The sequence below is a fragment of the Rattus rattus genome, chromosome 3 (assembly GCF_011064425.1).
Source record: "Rattus rattus isolate New Zealand chromosome 3, Rrattus_CSIRO_v1, whole genome shotgun sequence".
Lineage (NCBI taxonomy): Eukaryota > Metazoa > Chordata > Mammalia > Rodentia > Muridae > Rattus > Rattus rattus.
This window is the reverse complement of record NC_046156.1, coordinates 41,911,467-41,936,569: the sequence shown is the minus strand read 5'-3', so window position 1 is coordinate 41,936,569 and position 25,103 is coordinate 41,911,467. Positions and strand designations below refer to the sequence as shown.

The 25,103-nt window shown below is 40.2% G+C and overlaps 1 protein-coding gene across 1 annotated transcript in view; it reads right to left on the bottom strand.

Moving 5' to 3' along the window:
- Positions 1 to 25,103, bottom strand: part of Snx7 (sorting nexin 7) — an 85,572-nt gene that overhangs the window by 22,638 nt on the left and 37,831 nt on the right. The window contains exon 7 of the mRNA XM_032897414.1: positions 24,073 to 24,159. Within this exon, the coding sequence (XP_032753305.1) occupies positions 24,073 to 24,159 (87 nt within the window). The remainder of the gene's footprint in view (positions 1 to 24,072; positions 24,160 to 25,103) is intronic.

Below are 25,103 nucleotides of genomic sequence, written 5' to 3'. Positions count from 1 at the left end.
CCAAAAAAAAAAAAAAAAGTGCTAACCCAATATTGGAAGATAATGAGAAAAGGTTTATATTTAATAGTAAAGCTAATGGATAACTTCTAGTTTCATTTTTGTTCAGCTAGAAATTAGCCATAGAGTTAAATGAGCCTCATTAATACTAGGGGACAAAACAAGATCTTCTAACAGTATATACCTCCAGCAATAGGAACATAGCACTAATGGACACTTACTGCATTTATGCCATTGGCTATCATTTTAACTTACAGGCTTTGCATATATTATCACATTTAATCTACATAAACATGCTGTAAATTGGATTTTATTACATGCTGGGAACCTGGAAGAAAGGACTAACACAGACTACAGTGACCTGTGACTTAACAGGGTTTCAAATCAAAGTCTGTGTTCTCTGTACGCCAAGAGCATGACCATGCATTGGCCTAGCTCTCCTGTGATGGTCCTAGGGGAACTAATCAGTTCTCGTTCTCAAAGACTGTCCTCTATAAAAATACATGTATGCAGAATAAAGCATGAGTAAAAGAACGAGCATATTACATCGTGGGAGGAAGTATTCAAATGAATTTAAAGATACAGGATAGAAGGTTAATTCTGCTTGTAGGGCAGGTGCCACGTTGACCATCTACTCCCGGGGCCTCAGACCTAGGTGAAAACCCAGCATGAGCACAGTGAGACAAGGAAGGAAGACACGGTGGCAGAGTTTGGAGTGGACAAGGAGAAAGGTAAGAGATGTGGTAGGGGAAGTAGACAGCAGACTGGAAGGTAGTATGGCTGCGTGTGGAATGGATCCTGTAGGGGTAAATACTGAAGCAGTCAAGACTGTGCTCTGAGTAGAATAGACACGGTGGCTAAAAGAGACAGGAGTGGGGAGAGAAGACAAGAAAAGAGTGGGTTGGAAATAGGGACTGAGAAAATTATTAAGCAAAAGAACAAAGAAGGTGTGGCTTCCTCTCTTTCACTCAGCCACCCACTCTGTGCTATTCACTCAGCACACATTAGCCTAAGCTACGTGAGATGCTAATAGATGGGGAGTAGGAGACTAGTCCCCAGGAAACCCCTGCTGACAGGAGGAGTGCAAAGCAATCAGTTAAAGACAGTGTGAGGAACATTTCCGTGAAGTGCACAGCAAGTACAGGTTCCCAGACACACCCTTACTCTGGAGTTTCGGAAGAACTGAAGGTGACTCTTTGTTGTCATGACCTAGAACTGGAAGGAGCATCAGAGTGGTGGATTAGCAGGGGGGCGGCTCTGGATTCCTAAGGAAGATTGGTGGAGAGGTCTGAGAGTAACAGAGTTCCTGGAAGAGGCCAACCGACAGATGCCTGTGGTAGCAGGGGAAAGCAGAGACTGATGGGTAGAAGGCAGAAGTGGGACTGGTTAGTATGGGCACCAGGAGAAAAGACTAAGTGGCTTAGAATGTGAAATGGAAATGCAGTAGGGGGACGACAGAAACGAGGCCAGGCAACAGTAGTAATGTGGTTATTCTCCCAACAGCCCCTCTTGCTCGAGTGTCACTGTGTTGGATAGTTATTGGAATCGATTCATTTACAAAATGGTTATAAATAATTCGTTTGTTTAATCCCATGTTGGTAAGGCAAGAGCACTCAAGATATGCAACCTCGAGACTACATTGATAGTTTGAAATTTCCAGACTGACGCTGGGTACTAATTCTGGTGGTTTTGTCAAGCTGGCAAGTGACAGGTTGTGTGAACTGCCATCTTGATTGTATTTTGGCAGAACCAAATATGTAAGCGGTAAAATAACAGAGCTTCGAAACGGGGGTAAACCAGTACAGGGACTACCGAGAGAAGGGCTTCACATGGCCGAACAGCAGACGCACCGCTTCATTCTGAAGAGACATTTTTCCCTCACAGAAAAGCTACCACTGGGATGTGAACCATCGCCGAGAGACCCATGGTTTAAAGCAGCCGCCAGTTCTAGTGCTACTAGCAGGTGGTGGAACCTTGGGTTGGGGGCTAAAGAGCAGGTAAGTCAATGGAGACATACCTGTGAGGCACATATTGGAGCCTCTGTCCCAGCTCTTTCTCCCCTTCCTTCTCGATTGCCATAGGTAAGCAACCCTCCTCAGGACATGGAGTTGTCTCATCATTGTCCCAAAGCAGAAAGGCTGCATGACTATGGATAGAAGTTTCTGGAGGAGTGTTGGAAAGCTGGCCATTACCCATGGTTTTTCCCTTTGTATTTTCACTCTTGAATGCTGTTATAATTTTTCCTAGAATTAGCAACAATATACACAGAGTGCTAGAACTCGTTTGTACATTATCAAAACACTGGTTCTATAAAATATATGCTCATATCATTAAAATTCACAAGTAGATAAAACTGGTTCTATTTGTTGACTATAACCTCTGATATGATCATTTATTTTGAATTGTTACAGTATGCGGGTTATATAAAATTGTAAACATTTTACCTTTTCTAAGTAATTTGAACAATATTCACATTTAATGAAAGAGAATCATTAAATCTGATAAACCTATAATAGAATCGATCCAATTTCAGAAATGTAAAAAAGTTCAGGAAGCCTTCTATGCATAGTCACTAGGTTATAGGAAATATAGAAAATAACCTTGTCTATTCAAAGTCCCAAAAGAAGCCCAACATGGTGGTACACACCTGTAATCTCAGCACTCTTAGGTCCAAGCAACACCTGTCCCTCACAAATGGCAGTACTGCGGACCGTGTCTTAGATGAAGGCCTGGGCCTAACCCAGATAGGGCTCTTAAGAGATAAACAGAAAGGCTGTTTCTGTTCACCAGGAAAGCTACTAGTTCCCTTATCATCCTGATCGTCAACTACCTTCGGCAAAGGCCTCTAGCTCCTGGGTAAGCCAAACAGCCCTAACACGTCCTCACGCTAATCTTCAGGCTGTTCTATTCTCTCCCTACCTTCCACGCCACCTTTCTCGTAATACTGACAAGGCTTCCCCCACTAGTTGTCCTCTATTCTCTGACGAAGCCTTGCAGTTTGTTCTCCCAATAAACATTTCTTTCTACCCACAGAGTAGCCTAGTTCATCGATTTCATGGTGTCCTTTCCTTATAGCACTTAGAGACCTGATACAGGAGGACTGACACAAGTTTCAAGCTGCCCTGGATTACATAGTGAGTTCAGGGATATTATGGGCTACACAGTGAGACCTTCTCTCATACCAAAATAGAACAAAATTCCAAAGAAAAGAGGGTGTGTGTGTGTGTGTGTGTGTGTGTGTGTATGTGTGTGTGTGTGTGTGTGTGTGTGTGTGATTAGAGAATTCAGAAGCAGCTCATTTAATCAACTTTGAGAAGCATATAGGGGGCTATAAAGAGTTGGCTCAGTAGTTGAGAGCAATGTCTGCTTTTTCAGAGGACCTGTCTTGGTTCCCAACACCTCCATGGCAGTTCACAACCTTCTATAATTCTAGTGCCAGGAGGATCCTAGATACTCTTCCGGTCCCTGGGAACTCCAAGAAGAAATATAATTAGTACATAGGTATACGTTTGGGAAAAACATCCATACACACAAAATAAAAGCATACACTAAAAAAATGTAATGCTCTCTGTTCACTTAGTTAATCGATACATTGTACTATGATCAGGACACATAGTAGATGTAAGAAATAAAAACCAATATAACCCACAATTTCTTGAGGCACATGAGACATACTATTAAAGTAGGATTCTTAAATTTTGGAGCTCTTTGCACTAGGATAATGAAGTGGGATTAAACTGCAGTTTTCACTCACTCAAAAAATCCTTTTTCTTCTGACAGAAGAGCATGAACAAACTGTGCCAAACCTGGAACGTTCTTTTTGATAATTACTATTCATGCAGAGCAAAACTAAAGTCTGCTAATACCTGAGAATAGACAAAGTCACAGAGAAAAGTTAAATGAAATAAAAGGGGGAAAACAGACTCCAAGATAAGTCAACCACTTTTATCACCATATTACAAATTAAGTATATATTTGATGACTAAATTTAATTATTTATTAATGATGTACTAGGAAGCCTTTATGGAGAAAATAAAACATGCTTGAGGTTTGCATGAGTCCCGGTTGAAGCTGTAAAGTCCCTTCACTAACTTGTTGGATTGGACATTACTGTTTATTTCTTTGAATCCACCTAAGATTGTCTGGAGGATTATCCTATGGTTCCAGTGACGATGGAAGAAATGCTCCCCCAAACCCTGGTACAGTATTGTCTTCCTGCTTCTCATGGTGTAAGGTCTGTGTGTCATTCACAGTGGAGAGAAGAAAGTGGATGAATCCTAGCACATTAATCATGTTTACAAAAACACAACGCCGGCCCTCCCTTTTCATGGTCTCATGGGAGCATTTCCACAACTGTGGCCCACTAAGTTGTTTAACAATTATTAATATTTGCAGCACTTTGTCTCCCAAGCCCTTAAATACCCTGAGTCTCTTTCCTTAAATCCTAATCCTGTTTGAAGTGAAACTAACTCAGAAGTCTACAGAATCTGAATAATTTTCACTAATGGCTTTTATAAATTTTAATTCCCTGTTACATTTTAAAAAAGACTCATGAAACAGATATCCACATAAGTACAACTAACAGATATAGATCTTTTATCCATGCTCTTCATAGCACGTTTGCTGCTAAAATGGGGGTTCCTACTCTCTTTAAAAACAAGAGATTAAAAAAATTGGTTTTAGCATAAAATGTTCATTCCTATAAAGATCTTTATTTTAAAGTACCTACCGTGAGCGAGGCATAGGTCCACCCAAATCAAGGGATCAAGGACAAATGAAAGGTCCTTGTCACTGGGAGTCGGCTTTCTAGGAGAGACTTACTATCCACATTATACCTTTCTTTCCCATAGAGATTCAATATGTCTCCAAATTGCCACGTGATGAAATTAAGGTACATGAAAACACAAGTAAGTAGTAAACAATCAAAGGTAATCAAACTCAGATGGGATGACATCATTACCATAATGCTTCTTCATGCGCAGGGTTCTCCCATGGGTGAGGGAGAAAGGCGTCTGTGTGCTGGGCGGGTGAAGCGCCTGCCTCACTGATAATATTCCCACCCTTGAAGACATGTGCTTGGCTACAGGACTGACATTCCTCATTCACTGTCTACCTCACTTGGCTGACTTGCTTAGCATGTAGCGAGTTAGTTTTACTTCATCCTCTCAAGTTTTGTCTAAAATTTAAAATTGCATAGTCATACAAGAGAAACCAATGACTTAAAGCACAAGGCTCTGAGGTTCTAGGAGTCCAGTCCTGCCTAAGAACTTCACAGGGTAAATTTCCTAATCTATAATCTATAAAATAAGAAAGCAGCACTCACTCCAGTGGATTTTTTTCCCTTTTAAAATTTACATTTTAAATGTTACCCCCTTTCCCCAGTTTCCACTCCAAAAACCCATCCCCAATCCCCCTGCTTCTATGAGGGTGCTCTCTCACTCACCCATCTACCCCTCCCACCTCCACACCCTGGCATTCTCCTACACTGGGGCACTAAGACTTGACAGGACCAAGGGCCTCTCCTCCCATTGATGCCTGACAAGGCCATCCTCTGTTACATATGCAGCTAGAGCCTTAGGTCCATCCTTGTGTACTCTTGGGATGGTGGTTTAGTCCCCAGGAGCTCTGGGGGGCTCTGGTTGGTTGATATTGTTGTTCTTCCTATGGGGTTGAAAACCCCTTCAGCTACTTCACGTCTTTCTCTAGCTCCTCCATTAGGGACCCGGTTCTCAGTTCAATGGTTGGCTGAGAGCATATGCCTATGTATTTGTCAGGCTCTCGCAGAGCCTCTCAGGAGACAGCTGTATCAGGCTCCTGTCAGCATGCACTTGGCATTTGAAATATTGTCTGGGTTTGGTGCCTGTATATGGGAGGGATACTCCAGGTGGGACAATCTCTATTCTACACTTTGTTTCCATATATTCTTCTGTGATTATTTTTGTTCCTCCTTCTAAGGACTGAAGCATCCACAGTTTGGTCTTCCTTCTTCTTGAGCTTCATGTGGTTTGTAAATTATATCTTGGGTATTCTGAGCTTTTGGGCTAAAATCCACTTATCAGTGAGTGCATGCCATGTGTGTTCGTTTGTGATTGGGTTACCTCACTCAGGATGATATTTCTAGTTCCATCCATTTGCCTAAGAATTTCATGAAGTCATTGTTTTTAATAGCTAGTAGTATTTCCATGTGGAAATGTACCACATTTTCTGTATCTATTCCTCTGTTAAAGGACAATTGGGTTCTTTGCAGCTTCTGGTTAGTATAAATAAAGCTGCTATGGACATAGTGGACCATGTGTCCTTGTTATGTTGGAGCATCTTGCTTGCAAGGATATAGGGAAAGAGGAACAATCCTCCATTGTTGGTGGGATTGCAAGCTGGTATAACCACTGTGGAAATCAGTCTGGTGGTTCCTCAGAAAATTGGACATAGTACTACCTGAGGACCCAGGTACACCACTCCTGTGCATATACCTGAAAGATACGCCACAGGATCTTATGAAATATGCTATCAACATGCCTGGGACCCAAGCTTTTTTCTTCTTTTTCTAACTTTGTAGCTATTTAGTGTGTGTCTGTGTGTGTCTGTGTGTGTGTGTGTGTGTGTGTGTGTGTGTGTGTGTTCAAATCATGCATCTGAATGCAACTTATCTCCCCCTAAAGATGTCTACTGACATCAGTCCAGACCAGAGACATTCTCCTGTCCCTTGTTGGTAACAGACCCCTGCTGCTGCAGGGCCATGAACTAAAACATAGTTCCCAGTGACAGCACAGGATAGGACCCCACCATGGTCTCAGGTAGCATCACAGGCTTGGATTGAGTGGAGACACTCATGTGAAACTTAAAAACCAGAGTTCTCAAGGAACGGAGCATTTGCTGCAAAAGCACATGAACTGGGGTAAAAAGCAAAGCAGGGCGGGGCCAGACAAGCTCATGTTGTAGGTAGTGGAGACTAAAGGCTGCTAGTCTCGCTGTAAGTTCAATGAGAGATGCTACAGAGAACAATAGGGCAGGACACTCTAAGTCACTTGTATCCAGGCACATATGCCTGCATACATGCACACATACTCCTAGCACAAGTACTAACAAGTACAGGATTAGAAAAACAGTTGAGTACAGCTGGAGAGCTTTTAACAAATGCAAAGTTTGCATTAGACACTGGTGTGTCTGAGGTTTACTGGCGGATGCATACTGGATCCTGTACATGACAGAAACTAAACTGTTCTGACAATACACAAACTTTGAACTATATATAACTGTCAAGTATGTGTCAGAAGAAAATGTGAGTTATATACATATACTTCAGCATCATAATTCGAGAGGAGTTAATTACCTTGACTGACAATAGTGCTGTCAAAATATTTGGTAGATAAATATGAATAGATGGGCTGCTGAGATGGCTCCTTAGGAAAGCACTTGCTGCAGAGGCTCATGACCTAAGCGCAGTCCTCACGAACCGCATGGTGGAAATGAAGACCTCTTCATTTAGGCTGCTCACAGGTGTATTACATCTGTGTATTAGCATCCTTATGCTCAGAGGCGGGGGGTGAGGGGAAGAGGGGAAGGGAGAGAGAGGGAGAGAGGGAGAGAGGGAGAGAGGAGAAGGGAGAGAGAGTCTTCCCTGCAGTTTACTTTCATGGACCAATTTTCTTCAATACCTGTGGTCTATCATTATTAAAAAATAATATCCTTTTGCCTGCTCTTGTGACTTTTTCCTGCTAGCAGGCTGCTTTGTCTAGCCTCAACATGAGGGCTTTTGCCTTATCTAATTGTATTTTATTTTGTGTTCCGTTGTTGTCTCTTGGAAGCTTGTCCTCTTTTGAAGGGAAATTAACACATGGATCTTGAGGAGAGGGTTGGAGGAGAGGAGCTGGGAGTAGTGGAGGGAGGGGAAACTCTGGTCAAGATGTAATAATGTACACAAGAAGAATTTATTTTCAATTAAAAATAAGGAAAAATAATAATGTAGGGGAAATTAAATTTGCTTCTCTGAGAGAGAAGCATTGTTGTTGACTATTAAATCATTAAACCTTTAACCACTGAGTCCTGATTTTATAATGTCCAATATTAAAAGCAAACATTTCTTATCCTCACTGCATCACTGACTTGTAGAACCGCTAACATGGATGGGGAAAACCCACGAGACCTCAATGCTACACAGAGGACTACAGGTAACCAAGGAATACTGAGAATGGGAGAGCTAGTCTTTTGGTTATCCAATAACGAAAGGGCAGCCCTGAAACCACACATACAAGTTACATTATACAGACTGAGCAGGTTGTACTTAGGTATACACATATATAGATGCATACACACACACACACACACACACACACACACACACACACTCACTCACACATGCTCTTTTTCTCACTTTCCCTACCTTCCTGCTTTACTTTCCTCCCTCCCTCCCTCCCTCCCTCCTTTCCTCCCTCTTTCCCTTCCTTCCTCTATCCTCCCCCCAGAGTTGTTATATCAAGATATGAGCTCTTAGCTACTGTTCCAAGGCCATGTATGCCTGCCTGCAGCCAGACACTCCGCCATGATGGACATGGACCAAGCCTTCAAAAGCATAAGCTCTAATAAGATTTTCTTTTATAACTCGCCTTGGTCATGATGTCATCTCATATTAATAGGAAAGAAACTAAGACATACAGGATCATCATTGTGAATGAAAACAGTTCGAAAGCATTTACTTGAGAACCAGGAACAACGCAAGTGTTTTCTGTTGCTAAAAACATCACCATGATTTTTGTCAGCCTAGTAACAAATGAAAAAGTAAGTATAAGGTATCATCATTGAATAAACTACACAGAATAACTGATATGTATTCAATGCTGCTAAGAATGTCCACACAGAAAAATCAATGAACAAATTACTAAAATTTAAAACCCTTTAGAAATTACCTGAGTAAAGGTAAATTAGCAAAAGTGTGCTACATATCTTTACTCTGTACCAAAATAATGATAGGGAATACAACATTTTAAAGTGATTATTTATGGCAATTACAAAAATATAAAGTGCTTTGCTTCATTAGGTTGAATCTAAATTCTCCCTTTTTGTCCCCACCCCTCTTAACTGTTTGGTGGTTTTAAGGCAACTTGGAATCCTAGCTTTAGAAATGTTTAGCAAGTAATTATGTTTCAGGATAAATAAATGAATAAATGAATAAATAAATAATAAATAAATAAAATTCCATGGTTACATATACCGGTATTTCTCTTACTTAATAGACAGATTTAAAAATAAAGCAATAAAAGTCCAGCTGATTAAAGATATAAAACATCTTTTAGAAAAAGCGTATTTAAACCATATAGAATTATAGAAAAGGAGACTTAGAAAAAAATAGAATGGAATTAATTATTCAATTTTGAACCCTAGGAGTTCTTTAATTCAGCTTATTTAGTCCTCATAGAATCCTCTGTAGAGCAGCTTTGCATTCTAAATGGTGTTTCTTCTTTAAAAAAAAATTGATATTTCTATCTTTTCCCACTATTTCTTTAATGTAGAAGGCATAATTGGAAAAAGAAGAAGAAGAAGGAGAACCAGAAGCAGCAGAAGCAGAAGCAAGAAGAAGAAAGAAAAAAGATGAAGAAAGAAGAAGGAGAAGGAGAAGAATGGAGGAGAGAGGAGGGAGGAGGAGGAGGAGGAGGAGAGGAAGGAGGAGAAGGAGAAGGAGAAGGAGAAGGAGAAGGAGAAGGAGAAGGAGAAGAAAAGAAAAACCCAAAAGGGAACAAGTTTTTTATGAGAGACTTTTCAGGTATGAGCCTGGTTCAGAAACCACTTCTGACAACACCACTGAAGAAAATGATAGCTTCATTTTACCCAAACTTTGAGCAGAAAAATGACATGAATGAGCAGATAATTAAATTAACCAATGAGACTGGGGAGAGGGTTAGTGCCCTCCCACAGTCAAACAGGGTTTCCCTAATTTGCATGCCATGAATTGAATAATGAAACTCACAGGGAAACGGGGACAGATTGTAGATAGCCCTGCCCACTGCTGCCCTGCAGGTTACTGGAGGCTACATCTCTTTTCTACTATGATCGCTCTTGGGTGAATTATTTCACCTCCAGCCAATGCCCTACGACAATTAATGCTCAACCAAACCCCAATTCCTTCAGTTTACTTGTACTTTCCTATTAGTATGTAAGCTCTGTCATGGGGCCAAATTCCCTTTGACCCACTACTTTCAGTCCGAGGTGGTCATCAAGTTAGGGTAGATCTACTGCTGCCTTACTTTCCCCTTACTCTCAAGGGAATTAGAATAGAAAATTTTTGTAAAAGAAAATTATTTACAGTTTGGGCTAAAAATATGGTAAAAGAACACAGTTTCTCTCACCATGCCTGTGACAGTCTTACAATTCATGGCCAAGCATTACATGAAAGCTCAAAGCTATAGAAACTTCATAAGAAGTGTGTCCTTTGCTGGAGGAGGAAGGACATTAGACTAGTTTGCTGTCACTGTCTCTGTGCTCAGCATACGGCTCGGATACATTTTGACTTACACCATCTCCCTTTTGTTATATGGGAATTATAGGAAATTGTAGATTGAAGGATTAATCTTGGGACAAGTGAAATGCTTGACTTGCTTTCCTATTATTTCTCTAAGAAAAAATTTAATACCTGAAATTACCATAAAAACTTAAAATGTGAACGATCCTATCCATAAAAGCACATAACACCAAATTTTCAATAAAATAATATTAATTTGAGAATTACTATTCTTACTCAAAATATCTTTGTTTTCTTTTTAAAATGACTTCTCTGTTATTTCCTTTTATGGAAAAGGAAAAGCCCAGCCACTCAAATTTATTCAAATGTTAAAACTTTCTCTTCACAATAAGACAAGCTGAGGAAATTATCATTCAGAAAAGTTCTTGAAAATAACATACCTAAATAAAAAGATTTAGATTGCCACTCTATCAGAAGACAATAGATAACTCAAAAAATTAAATTCTAATCTGACAGCTACCTCCCTTTAACAAGCACTAATTAAATTGCAGGGGAGAGAGAAGAGGGCTCTTAACAATAAAATTGTATTATTTTCTGATTCATAAGAGAGGTAAGATGTGTCTGAAGAAATTAAATGCTTGATTATACAATGCTGTTGAGGCACACATGTGGTTGCTAAGTAGTACCTTTCTTACCATACTTTATAATTCCCACTGTTCTCAAGAAGTTGAAACCTCGCTCCTTGAAATCTACTGCAGATTTATTATCCAAATGTAACGTGCTCAATAGTACACAATGGCTTCTCTAAAAATGACAACTTGAGTCTGGAAACACCCACAAACCCTGTTGCTGAATCACTGTTGAAGCCAGCATCTCCATCGGCATTAGCATCCTTCAAATAGTAATTACGGCTTGGCTTCTCGGTATACTGTAGGCACAGAAAGCCAATTACTTAAATAGCACAATTCGAGGAAATGATGAGGTCCCCTTTGAATCCTCTGCACAGGCAAGCACCGTAAACAAGCACAGAGACATCGAGACTTCTTCTCTTTCTAAGGCTTCCAGCGGTCCATTTATAAAACCCTTTAAAAGAAATCGACTGCCTAGACTCCAGGCTCTCTGACCTCTGATAGGGTAGAATGAACTTGCAGGTGTGGGTACACGACAGCTCGCAGTGCTGCACGGAGGAATTTCCATCTTCATTTAGCTTAATCAGAACTTGTTTATGAAAGAGGCTGAATGCAGGATTAGAGAGGTACAGATAAATAAACACAGGTTTAAGTGAACATGTATTGCATGGTATGGTCAAAGATATGTAGGTGATAGAATGCATGGGGAAGGTCTGAATGTATTTCCCAAAGAGCCACACAGGGAATGCTTGGATTCCAGTCAGTAGGATCTTTAAGGTATTACACCACTGGAGCTATGCCCAAGTCTGAACTGTAGGATGCCCATCTCTTCTTTGTTCTATTGCCATGGTAATGAGGCAAGCAGCATGCTTTGTCATGCTACTGCCATGATGTAATGACTCACCAGGGGCCCAAAAATAAAATAGCAAGGCCTAACGGTGTCTGATTGAAAGTTCTAGACCCATGAGCCTCAAATATGCCTTTCTTTCTTAAATGTCATATATTTTGTCATAGTGATGGGAAGCCAGTGTAGATTCCCCACCCCCCAAAAAATCTGGTGATTGATTGCCAGTGTAACTTTGCCTTTTGATATTGCATATAAATTATACTTCAATTAAGCAAATTCCCTGGATGTGTCTCTAGACATCCATCACCGTCACCCCTATTTGAATCATTATCGGAGCTAGTGTTTCATGAGAATGACTTCCCTTTGATTAAAATCAGTTGTTAGAATTATGGCACACTGGAAAACAGGGCTGTCCCATAGGCCACCCTACGGGGAGTAATGCTCTACTCTGAACCACACAGGATGGCAGCAGTGGCCACATGCGACTATGGCCATGAAGCTAGTGAAAGTGAGGAATCTGAGGTTTGGATTTAATTTTAATTTACTCAACTTATATGTCAATGGCACCTGTCTCTTGTATGCCAAATTGGGCAGTACAGCTCTGGAAGGTCATGAATACCTATATTCAATATTCAATATGTTCAGGCCAGTAAGAAGGCATTCCATCCCAAAAGCGTTCTTAAAGAGCACTGCTTTCATTGGCTTCCTAAAAAGCCTCTGGTATTATTAGGTATCTCAATCACCTCACTCTGTATGATGGAATAATATTTTGAAAGCGATATCAGTCTGAATCAAACTCTAGTAAGAATATTTTCAGGTCCGTAGAGTAGTTTATATTCAAATACCTGAATCGTGAGGTAATTTGCAGAAAGAGTAAGCTTGCTGTTTGCTACTGCTACAGTATCCAGAGATCAAGGTCTTAAAGGAATTGCATTTAAAGTAGGGAAATGGCTGGGTCAGGAAAGTGCTTGCCAGACATGTTAAAAGCTATGCGTGGTGGTGCACTTAAGTGACGTCATCACTGTGTTGATAGATCCCTGGCTCAATGGCCCATAAGCCTAGCCAAATCAGGGAGACTGAGAGTCCAGTGAGAGCCTCTCAAACAATCTAGGTAGTTGGCTCCCGAGAAATGAAATCTGAGGTTTATCTCTGGTCTCCACATAAGTATATACATGCACATTCACACACACACACACACACACACACACACACACACACACACACACACACACACACACACACTAGTTGAATAAAAAGAACCTCAGGTATATTTTCATAGACAGCATCAAAAAATCACTAGAGAAAATAGTATTAGGCCATAGGCTGCTCTGGCAAATCTGGATGGTTATCTAAAAACAGTCATAGGTGATTAATAGATGAGTTGAGGAACAACTAGATGTGGAGACAGACAGTTCAATTAAAACCTACAAATTTTAGTCAGAAGTAATTCAGAATATCGCAACCATTAAAAGTAACCTTAACTATGGAAATCAGTGTGGCAGATACAACAAGCTGGGAAACTTCTATTTTTTAAATATTTATCATTAGGGCCTCTCCTCCTATTGATGCCCAGCAAGGCCATCCTCTGCTACACATGCAGCTGGAGCTATGGGTCTGTCCATGTGTACTCTTTGGATGGTGGTTTAGTCCCTGGGAGCTCTGGTTGGTTGGTATTGTTGTTCTTATGGGGTTGCAAACCCCTTCAGCTCCTTCAATCCTTTCTCTAACTCCTCCAATAGGGACCCCATTCTCAGTTCAATGGTTGGCTGTGAGCATCCGCTTCTGTATTTGACATGCTCTGGCAGAGCCTCTTAGGAGATACATCAGGCTCCTGTCAGCACGCACTTCTTGGCATCAGCAATATTATCTGGGTTTGGTGGAGATCTATATATATATATATATATATATATATGCTGGATCCCCAGGTGGGGCAGACTCTGAATGGCCTTTCCTTTAGTCTCTGCCCCAAACTCTGTCTCCATATCTCCTCCTATGAATATTTTTGCTCCATGTCCATGAATTTCTCCCCAGTTGGTTTTCCAGCTAATGATTCAGTAGAAACAAAAGCTTATTATCCAAAGCCTGCAAATTCATAAGAAATCAAGATGCACTTACTATCAATATAACTTAAATGTGCTAGGAAACAAACAAAAGCTATTAGCAATTTTCTTCTGTTGAGACAGGATCTCACCACATGAAGCCCAAATCAGACCTTGAACTTGTGTTCCCTGAACCATCCTCACCAGTGCTAAGCCTACGGGCATCAGTTTTAAAAAGTTTTCAGTACTAATGAATAATAAAGTTGTTCATACTTCAGAGGATGTATGTGAGGATATTACTGTGCATCATCTAATAGTTCACGTGTTTGTGTTTACTGAGACAAATGCTCATTGCCCAAAGTTGTAGATTAAAAAAAAACCTGAATTCTTCAAAAGTAAACTTTTTTTTAAAGGAAGCATTATTTCCGGGTGTTCACAGATAAAGAATGGCTAATGTCTAATTAAGGTTACAAGTTAAGGGTGAGTGAATCAAAGCCCTCTGCAGGCTTCTGGCTCCCTGTGTGCTATTGCTGTAAGCATAATCAAATATTTATTGAGTGTCCAAGCAGAGCTGGAAGTGAAAGAGATATGTAAGACAGACCCTCAGGGCACATTCTTTATTAACAAAATGTTTAAATTAAAAAAAAAATGGAATCTCTGTTGACTGTCTGGATAGGACAGCTGTTTAAACGGTTATGCTCATGGCAGGAGGAGCCCACAAAGAAAATCAGAAAGCCAAACACCAGACAGAGAAGATTGTTTTAAATACCGAAGGGGAAAAAAGAGGCTAGAATTTCCAACTTCTCTTTTTACTAACCCATCTGTTACTTTTCCTGGTGCAGTGAAGACAGAGAAGAGAAAGGAGACTGGAGAAAGGCAGAACTGAAGTTTGTCCCTAGGAAAATGAGCTATAAGAACAACAACAACAGCAGCAGCAGCAGCAGCAGCAGCAGTTCCAGTATGTGCTGGCCTTCTCCATCCTCCTGTTCTCTATCACCACAAACACACTGAGGCCATTAGAACACTATCATGTTCCCCCACTGCCCTACCAGAGTAATAAACAGTTACTTCCATACATAATTTCATTGGCAAGATCTCAGAAGTACTTTTTTTTTTGTTTTGCCCCTAAAGTATCTCCTGTTTTCTGGGTCAAAGGGAAAGCCATTCAGGGCTTATGTTTGTATTTGCAGATGAAATGTTGATGTCTGTTCTTTCCAAAAGAAATAACTTTAAAAAAATTGGTTTGCAGTATACAGTATAAATAAATATGGCTGGTCTTGTAGATTTTGTAGATTTGGGAGTTTTACCTCTAGTTCCTGTTAATGTTGTCTCACATGCTCCATGTTGGATTTAGCATGATTCTCCACATTCGACTTTACTGGTTTAAAACCAGTAAGTGGAAAGAGACCAAAGTACAGGAGCTGGAGGGATGGCTCAGCCCTCAAAAGCACACACTGTTCTTGCAGGGGTCCCAAGTGCAGTTCCCAGAACCCACATGAGGTGGCTCATAACCATGTGTTAACTCCAGTCCCAGGGGAGCTAATGCTCTCCTCTGGCCTGCCTGTGCAGGCCCCTACCCACACATACACAGAAGAAAAATCCTTTTCAAATAACAACAGTGGAAAAGAAATTAAGCATGGAAATAAGACGAGGTAAAGCCACGTGTGTGGCCATCTCTTCTGCAAAGGAAACAAGTGCCAGACAGCGGCACCTCAGAATGGACAGGTCAGCATCCAGGCAGTGAAGCTAGTGAGTGGGCTGAGAAGAAATCAGATCCGATGGCCAAGTCAAGACCTAAGAAAACTGAAGACACTACTCAAAACACAGGAAGCTCAACTGCTCTGCCAGGAGGAAATGGAAGCTTTCTCATGGGTCCTCAGAAGAGAAAACAATAAAGTGGTCTCAGTGCTGCCAATGCTCAGCTCAAGTAGAATCGTGGCACATCTTCAAATGGCCTTCATTGTACAATAATGATACAGGAGGACCAAGTGCGGCTTAGCTCAAATGATTCCCATGCTCCTCAAACACAACTTTAATATTTTCTGTATAAATCCAGATGCATTAAGATATTCACTAGAGCACTATTCCGCTGGATTGAGTGTCTAATACAGGGCTTAGTACTCTGAATGCTGCCTCCCTCCCTTTAAAAAAATAATCAATCAAAAAATTGGTGCTGGACAAGTGTTGTATCACGGTGCTAACCCCCAAGCCTCTTTCTGTTTTGGGGTTTGGGCAATGTGAAAGTTTAACAAGCAAACAATCCACTTCCACACCCTCCACATTTTGATACAGAAGAATGAAGAAGCACATTGTACACTCCGAAGAAGGGCAAATACGCTTTAAAATTTGCTAGCCAACTTTGGGTCAGCACCGGCTGAGGGTTTTAGTAAGTTGGCTAAGCAGTATTCTAGGAAGGTACTTCTCCCTCACTTCTCTGGTAGCTGAGGGAAATACAATGGAGTTTAAGGAACTTGCCCTAAACTACAAAATCAGTCCATGACTTCTGTCAGGAAATGCTGTGCTCTCAACCAGCATAGGCAATCCTTGGACTGGAATCAAGGCCTTATCTTAAAGTTCTTTACAGGGACTGCGAATTATGAAATTCGTAGTCAAATGGTTGGAACTGGAAAATATCATCCTGAGTGAGGTAACCCAATCACAGAAAAACACACATGGTATGCACTCATTGATAAGTGGCTATTAGCCCAAATGCTTGAATTACCCTAGATGCCTAGAACACATGAAAGTCAAGACGGATGATCAAAATGTGAATGCTTCACTCCTTCTTTAAAAGGGGAACAAGAACACCCTTGGCAGGGATTAGAGAGGCAAAGATTAAAACGGACACAGAAGGAACACCCATTCAGAGCCTGCCCCACATGTGGCCCATACATATACAGCCACCCAATTAGACAAGATGGATGAAGCAAAGAAGTGCAGGCCGACAGGAGCCGGATGTAGATCTCTCCTGAGAGACACAGCCAGAATACAACAAATACAGAGGCGAATGCCAGCAGCAAACCACTGAACTGAGAATAGGACCCCCGTTGAAGGAATCAGAGAAAGAACTGGAAGAGCTTGAAGGGGCTTGAGACCCCATATGTACAACAATGCCAAGCAACCAGAGCTTCCAGGGACTAAGCCACTACCTGAAGATTATACATGGACTGACCCTGGACTCTGACCTCATAGGTAGCAATGAATATCCTAGTAAGATCACCAGTGTGGGAAGCCCTGGGTCCTGCTAAGACTGAACCCCAGTGAACGTGATTGTTGGGGGAGGCGGCAATGGGTAGAGGATGGGAGGGGAGCACCCATAAAGAAGGGGAGGGGAGGGCTAGGGGATGTTGGCGCAAACCAGGAAAGGGAATAACACTCGAAATGTAAATAAGAAATACCAAGTTAATTAAAACAAAAAAAAAAAAAAAAAAAAAAAAAAAAAAAAAAAAAAAAAAAAAGGAGTGCTAGAGGCACAAAGAGAAATGTCCATGTAGCAATTTCATGCTCAACAGCCTCCTGCGTGTGGATTACTTCCACCATCTTTTTATCAAATACTCATTACTATTTTCTCTAAAACTGTCTTTTATGAGTTTCTATAAATAGGCGACAGACAGACAGACAGACAGACACACACACACACACACACACACACACATACACACACATTCTTAAGTAAAGGCAATGAATCCATGGATGAGGAGTTTAGCAAAAGAGCACTGGAATGGAGAAGAATCCATGGCACCCCTGAAATATTCTTCTGGCTGATGAGGACCTTTTTGTTACAGCATCTCTCTCATTCATCCCACATTTCCACTCAGCTCTTTATATGTGAGTTCAAGATGCTGCTACCCTACTTGTATGGAAGGAGGTACACTTACTGGTTTTTAATTTTGTTTTCTGAGATGACTGCTTTTTCATGGAATGTATGGTAGCTGAAATCAGTCAATTCTGGAAGTCATATCTCCATTGTGGTTGATTATATGATTTCGTTTTGTAATACTGACCCCAAATACTTAAAAAATGTTGTGGCATGCCGTTTAGGATAAAATGATAAAAATAAATATACTAGGAAGAAACTTCCTTCCCTTCCAGTAGACACTCATGCATATATGTTACCTGTGGATCTTTCAAATATGAGAAAAATTAAAAAGAATCACGCTGGGGATATTGCTATCTAAGTGTGAAGACCACAGGTCAGATTCCACCCTCCATATGAATGGTGGGGGATGGGATAGGGTAGCAGCCCACTTATAAGGCTAACACTAGATAGACAAGAGATGGGTGATCCCAAAGCAAGCTGGTTACTTTGTTTGGTAAGTTCTAGGGTCAGTAAGAGACCTTGTCTTAATATATAAGATAAAGAGCAATCAATGAAGACAATAATCATGATCCTCCTGCCTCCACTCATATATGTGTATCTACACACATGGGAACATGCATACACAGATGCAAGCATGCTATACTGATATACACACTCAAACAGAGTAAGTCATATGAAAAAAAAACTTAATTAAATTGTCAGGGAAGAGAGGTGAGCCAGCAAATATCCAAGAAGGTGCACTTTCCTGGCTCCTGTCTTGATAACAGCTCAGTTGATCAATATTCATATCTCCTTGGCTTTCTAGAATCAGAGAGAAGGCAATCTTCCTTTGTGCAGATTTAGCACACCACTAAGAACATTTGGAAATTAATAACCACCATTTGAGGATGAGAGTAAAACATTGTTTCAAAAATAGCAAGTCATACAGAGCAAGTATCAGCCTGAATTAATTTGGTATCTGCTTGGAGCTACTGAAAACGGCTATATGCAAATTCGTATTCGTATTTCATTATCTTATGAAAATGTATTTTTTTTTGCTCACATAAATATAGTGCTAAACAGCTATGGCATTATATCTAGATCCAAATTTCAGTCTATGCACATATTGCTAAATGTCAAATGTATTCATATTCATTTATATCCGAATGCTGCATTGAGTGGAAAACTATAAATCATTCATTCCAAAATAAAAATAAAAATAAAAAGGATACGCAGCCATATTTAGCACCACAGATGAACTTTATTTATTTTACAGTTAGGTGGGGAAGTGAATAAGCATTTTCAAACAGAAGCTCTGACTGAAAACTTAACCAAGCTGCAAAGTACACTAGCTCCCACAGAGCTTCGTTTCTTCTCCTAATATCAGTTGTTCTGTTCTTCTCATTCTTTATTCCTCAATTTGATGTCTCTATTTCATCAAAGTTCTTCTCTATTAGGGCACAGAATACCACTCAGAGCATCACGAAATGATCAACCTATATCCACGTAAATTATTCCCTATCAAATTGTTTGAATATCTCAGCAGGAAACTGGTTAAAATGTTGAATGGTCCTAATTAGCTTTGTTTATTTCGTTTATCCACTGAATTGCCTACCAGAAGTCAAGCTATATAAATTTCCTCTCTTCCTTTTTGCTACCTATTTATTATTTGGGTCTCCCATTTGCATTGACCTTTTAGAGTATGTCAAAGCCAAGGCCGGGATTTTCCTTCATTAGTTTCTCTCCTCTTAGTGACCACAGCTCATCCCATGACTTTGAATGCCATCCCCTTGCTAATCATTTTTAAATACTATCTCTAGATACACACCAGCTTTAACCCATGGAGCTTCTGTTTGTATAATTCACCACTAAAGGTATCCACCTTCATGCCAAATAGTCACATCAATTTTACATGTCCGGATCTGGTTTCTTCATATTCCTCCTTAAGTCCCCTCTTCTGAGGGCCTTTGCTTTCCCAATTAATGTTAATTACTTCCTTCTGCTTACCCAGCCCCCAAAGTGCACTCTTCACTGTGTATAACCCATCAACTAACAAAGAGCTCTTCCTACCCAACACAGTCCAAATATGATCAATTGTATTTCTTCTTCATGTCAGGAGAAATGATAATTTTAAGTGAGAATTATTTGTTTTGTTTTGGATTATTGTTTTCCCTACCTTCTAACATGTAAGATATATGAGGGCCTATCTTTTTGACCTCCCTTCTTGTCCCTTTCCTGCCTGGACAGACATTCTCACAACAGGTACTCAACAAACGTTGGTCAGAGTTTTGTTGAATGTAGTTCTTCTCAAAAGGCTACCTTACTGGGATTTGAAGTGGTGTGTTTCTAAGTTTCTTCTTTATTTATTTCTCAGTGCTGATAACTACCACTTACCTCTCACCAGCTAGAATGGGAAAGGTAATAGTATATCTTCCCATCTATGAGGTAATAAGGAATCTGTTCTCCATCTACCTCTCTCCAGTTAACCCTTCTCCTGAACCTACTGCTAACACTTCAGTTCAAGATCCCTTTGGATTTACAATGATCAAAATGTGGGGTTTCCTTTCCTTTATCTGAGGATAAAGGCTCCCTGCCTAATTGCTTCCATCCCCCATTCACTGCTTCCATCCCCCATTCACTGCTCCCATCCCCCATTCACTGCTTCTCTCCCCCACTCACTGCCTCCATCCCCCATTCACTGCCTCCATCCCCCATTCACTGCTTCCATCCCCCATTCACTGCTTCCATCCCCCATTCACTGCTTCCATCCCCCATTCACTACACTCCACCAGCTCCCTGCACCATAGACTCCACAGACCCACCCAGCTCCTCAATCTTGTGTGCTTTCTGAACCTCTACTATCTTTAATAATACCCATTTCGCAGATAAGTATTCTCCCTGCACAACAGTGAACACATACTTGTCATTATTCTGAACCTAACACAAATACCTCTTCTCTACATAGCATCTAAACAGTGGCAGGCAAAAACGTCCATGTGCGTGCTACGATATAAGCAATTTCTTAGCATCATATCATCCAGTCTTTCAGCAAGCCCGTTACAAAGGTGCTAATAATTTCTGCAAATATACACAGTGTAAGAGGAGGCTATAAGACGTTGGAAACGTGTCCTAGGTCACAGTTCATAAGTTGGTGAGCTAGTATTTGTGCGTAAGTCTATCTAATTCCAAAGCATAAATAACAAAACTTTCAGTAAACAAGCTGACCTGAATTTGAAGAGCGTTCTGCCTTTAGGAAGGAGAGGGCATTCTGAAACCATTCATTTGCTGCTTCAAGGTAAGGACGACAGACCACAAACTCAACAATGTTGCCGTTTTACAATAACCAGGGTGATAAGTGCAAAAATGCACTCAGAGGTTTAGATTATATAAAGACATATGCCTGTGATGGACATATCTCCGTGGTGAGTAAAAGTGGCCATACGTCCTGTCATTACTTAGCTCCCAGATATGGTTACAGGTTACGTAAAATAACTAGAGGCTGGTTTGATGTACCGTGCAACCCAGCTAAAGGCCACCTGATGCTTTCAGCATAATATATCAGTGTGTTACTCTGCTGTCGCCTTTCTATGGAGTCATTATTATCCTCCTAATTTTTGAACACTTGGTAGCAGAATCATTTTGCCCAGCTTATCATTAGAAGTTGCCTACTGTTGCTTATTGGGTGTGCATGGGACATCCTATCCTGATGATGTGGGTTTGATAAAGCCTCCAAAGGCAGCCTCAGGAGGTCTCCATAGAAATGGCCCCAGTGCTGTCTCCGAAGTGGCCCTATTTCAGTTGCCATGGTAAACAACCAAGCAGATTGCTATATTCAGTTCTCTGCCAGGGTCGCCATGGTGACTGCAAAGGCCTGCTCCTTAGAAGGACCTCACAAGGGCAGGTTTCCATGGTGACACCCATCTTGCATATTTCCAAGCAACATCTTTTTCGGTTGTTCAGCGACCAATCATGGCATACTCATTTGTGGGTGATTCTGCAAGGTTACTAACAATGCATCATGGCACAGAGGGATTTTACTTTGTATAAAACACACGACTGTGGTGGGCATATCTATGTGATGAATGAAAGGACACGTAAACACACCCTTTGAAAATGGGGAATTTTACAAATCATCATAGTAATCTTATGAATTATAAGACAGATCTGCTTTGAGGAGTAAAACCGATAAAAAATACAAGCTTAAAACCTGTCATGGTTATACATTAATTTAAAAAGAAAACTTGTGATGGTTCCATTAAATATGACTGCTTCAAACATTAATTCCAAATGTTATGGCATATAATGGAATAATTAAGTTTTAAAATTTCCACAATTTCATAATAATGAGGATTTTAATACAATAGACATCAAACATGCACACACAAACACACACGTGTGCGTGCGCACACACACATGCTCACACACTCACATGCTCAGAAATCAATCAAATTACTTCAATTTAAAAAATAAAAACAGAATACAGCACGGTGGGCCATATTGAACAAATGCTGCTTTTATAATCTATGTTATTGTTCCCTGGGAATTTTAAAGTCTCTAATATTTACTCAGGAAGTAAATTTTGTCAAACCACTAGTCTTAATAATTGCTAAAATAATTTGTCCAATGGAAAATGAATTCTAATGTTCAAAGGATGTACTTAAAATTTCTGTATATGTGTCCACTCTTTCTTTCCATCTAGCAGTCTCAAAAGAGAACAAAACATACAAGCCTGAATACAAAAGGCTGATTTTTTACATTTCTCTTTATCGTTATGTCAAGAAAAATATAACTCTTCCTTTGGTCACTAAGCTCCTCCCTGTCTATTTCCCATTATCCTCCTGTAAGCATGCTTGTCTCCCCCTCTGCCCACCACTCCGCACTCACATTCCACTCAGACAACTGAATTCCATTTTGGAAAACATAGAATAAGGCGTGAGTAAAGTCCCCAGTCAGATTTGAATGAAGTGTCTGTTTTGCACAAAGCTGAGTTTGTAGAGACCTCTTGATTTTAGCCTTCAGCAAGCTCTCGTGGATCAAAGTGGTCATTGTGATTTTTCTTTTCTTTTCTTTTCTTTTTTTTCCCCCAGAGCTGTGGACCGAACCCAGGGCCTTGCGCTTGCTAGGCAAGCGCTCTACCACTGAGCTAAATTCCCAACCCCCATCATGATTTTTATTGTTTCATTAATTATCTATTGTATGACTAGCGTAAAGCACACAGTACAGCCTGGGAACATCCAGTGAACAAATTGCCAATTCCTGCCCTTAAACTGTTTAGATAATGGCCAGGGAAATACGGAGGGGAGCCAAAGCAGGGCTGGGGATTGGAGAGGATGCAAGAGATTTTGAAGGAATTAAAAAAATAAAATTTTATGTGATAAAGTGTTTAATGCAAGAAAGAAGAAGGAATCAAAAACCACTACCAGGTCAAGTCGAGGAGTCTCAAGTTGAAGAGGCTACAATAGTACACAGAGGGCTTCGGGATTCCTCCCCACCAACAACTTGATGAAGTGTACTCAATAACTAATCAACGATCATCTGAGTATTTCTTCACTGAGTAAAGGATGTGGATGACTCAATTCTTCTTCCTATGCTTTCCCTCTGAAGCAATGTGAACTATGACAGACAACAGAATCTCCTCCAGCCCTGCTGTGTTTCAACAGCAGCTAGGCTTAGGCAACCTCTCCCATCCAAGCCTTCTTCAATTGTAAAAGTTAAGTGGAAATTCTACTCTGGTCATGCTGAGCTGGAATATTTAAATGCAACAAAATATAAATACTACAATGCCATGAACCCAACAATGTAATGTCAGAAATTCAATTAATTTAGAATACTCCAGCAGAAAATGGGAGGTGCTACAAAAAAAAAAAATCGATCACAACTGACAATATTTCCTCATAATAGCAAAACATAAGAATTCATTAAAATATCCAATCTTGAATGAAACCTACCATATTTTAAGGAAAGGATTAAACTTTAAAAAGGAATTTATTTGCCAAGACACTTGCACAGTATGAATTTTTTCGCTGAGTACTGACCTGATGTGATGTAAACTACCTTTTCCAAACACGTCAGTGTGTCCTTCTGAAACCATCAGATTCATATTTCCTCATAGCTCAAGTCAACGCAGGTCAGAAAGGCAGAAAAACAAGAATTCCAAGCTTGAAGACTTAAAGAATAGTATGCTATTGACTTTTAGAGTATTAGTTACTGAATAGTTAGAAGTACCCGCACAGGGAAGCTCTATATTGTTAGTTCATTGTTTTCGACAGTGGCTTCTACATGACTCTGTTAACAAACTTAAGACGTACCAGATCAGCATCGGCTTTCTTGTAGGTCAAAGCTTCTACTTTGGAATCCAGTTCTGCTTGGATTTGATCTCTTCTTTTCATAACACCCTTCATATCAAAACAAAAGGATAAATCAAGTTGGGGTTTGCTGTAATTATTGCCCGTAACAACTGTTAATATTTTAGAATATAAATAATCATCAGGAATATATTTCTGATGTAATCAGCCGTTTGAAATCAGAATATTTTTTATAGAGGTTTCTTTACTCTTTAAATTCTCAACTATAATCAAATATTTAAAATTATTTTTATACATTTTGTATTAGGTTTCCCAGTGCACATTTTACCAGTTCAAGCATTACATGCATGCTTAATATTTGATGGCAAAGGCTTCAGAGAGAGCAGAGTAGAACAAATAAGCAAAAAGGATCAGTGAGTGCAATAGAGACACATGTTCCATCATCCACAGGGATACCTGAGAGGTCATCAGAGTCGCTAACTTGGAAATACAATCTGTGGAGCATCTCCTTTGACCCAAAAAGGATAGCTAATCAAACCCATAATTACAGCCCAAAATCAGAGAGCTGGAACATAAATTCCCACCTTAAGAATTTCACCATGACTCAAAATGTATAACTATTCACCCATTAGCTAAGGTTTGATGAGAAGTCATAGCTTCTTGGGTTAGCTGGGGGTTCAATGTTGTTTTCTTGAATAATTATAAATTCATGTTTCATGTTCTTATCCTTAAAACACTCTTGAGACTCCATGGAAATATAGCACCCATCTATGCCTTTAATGCATTTTCCATTTTTCCATTGCCTTTCTTTAGGCAACTTAATTGTCTTATAAGATTTAGACTTAACATCAGAGGCATGAGTACTAGTCCCCTGTAGTCTTCTTCCACAGGCTTTCCAATATTAATTAAGGGAATATTAAAACTGACTCTGGATAGGAAATGAAGCCAACCATTGACAGAAGAGGTGCAGCTCATGACGAGACGCTTTATAGAAGGAAGCAGCTAGACTCAAGGTGCAAGGCTCTGAGGCCTTC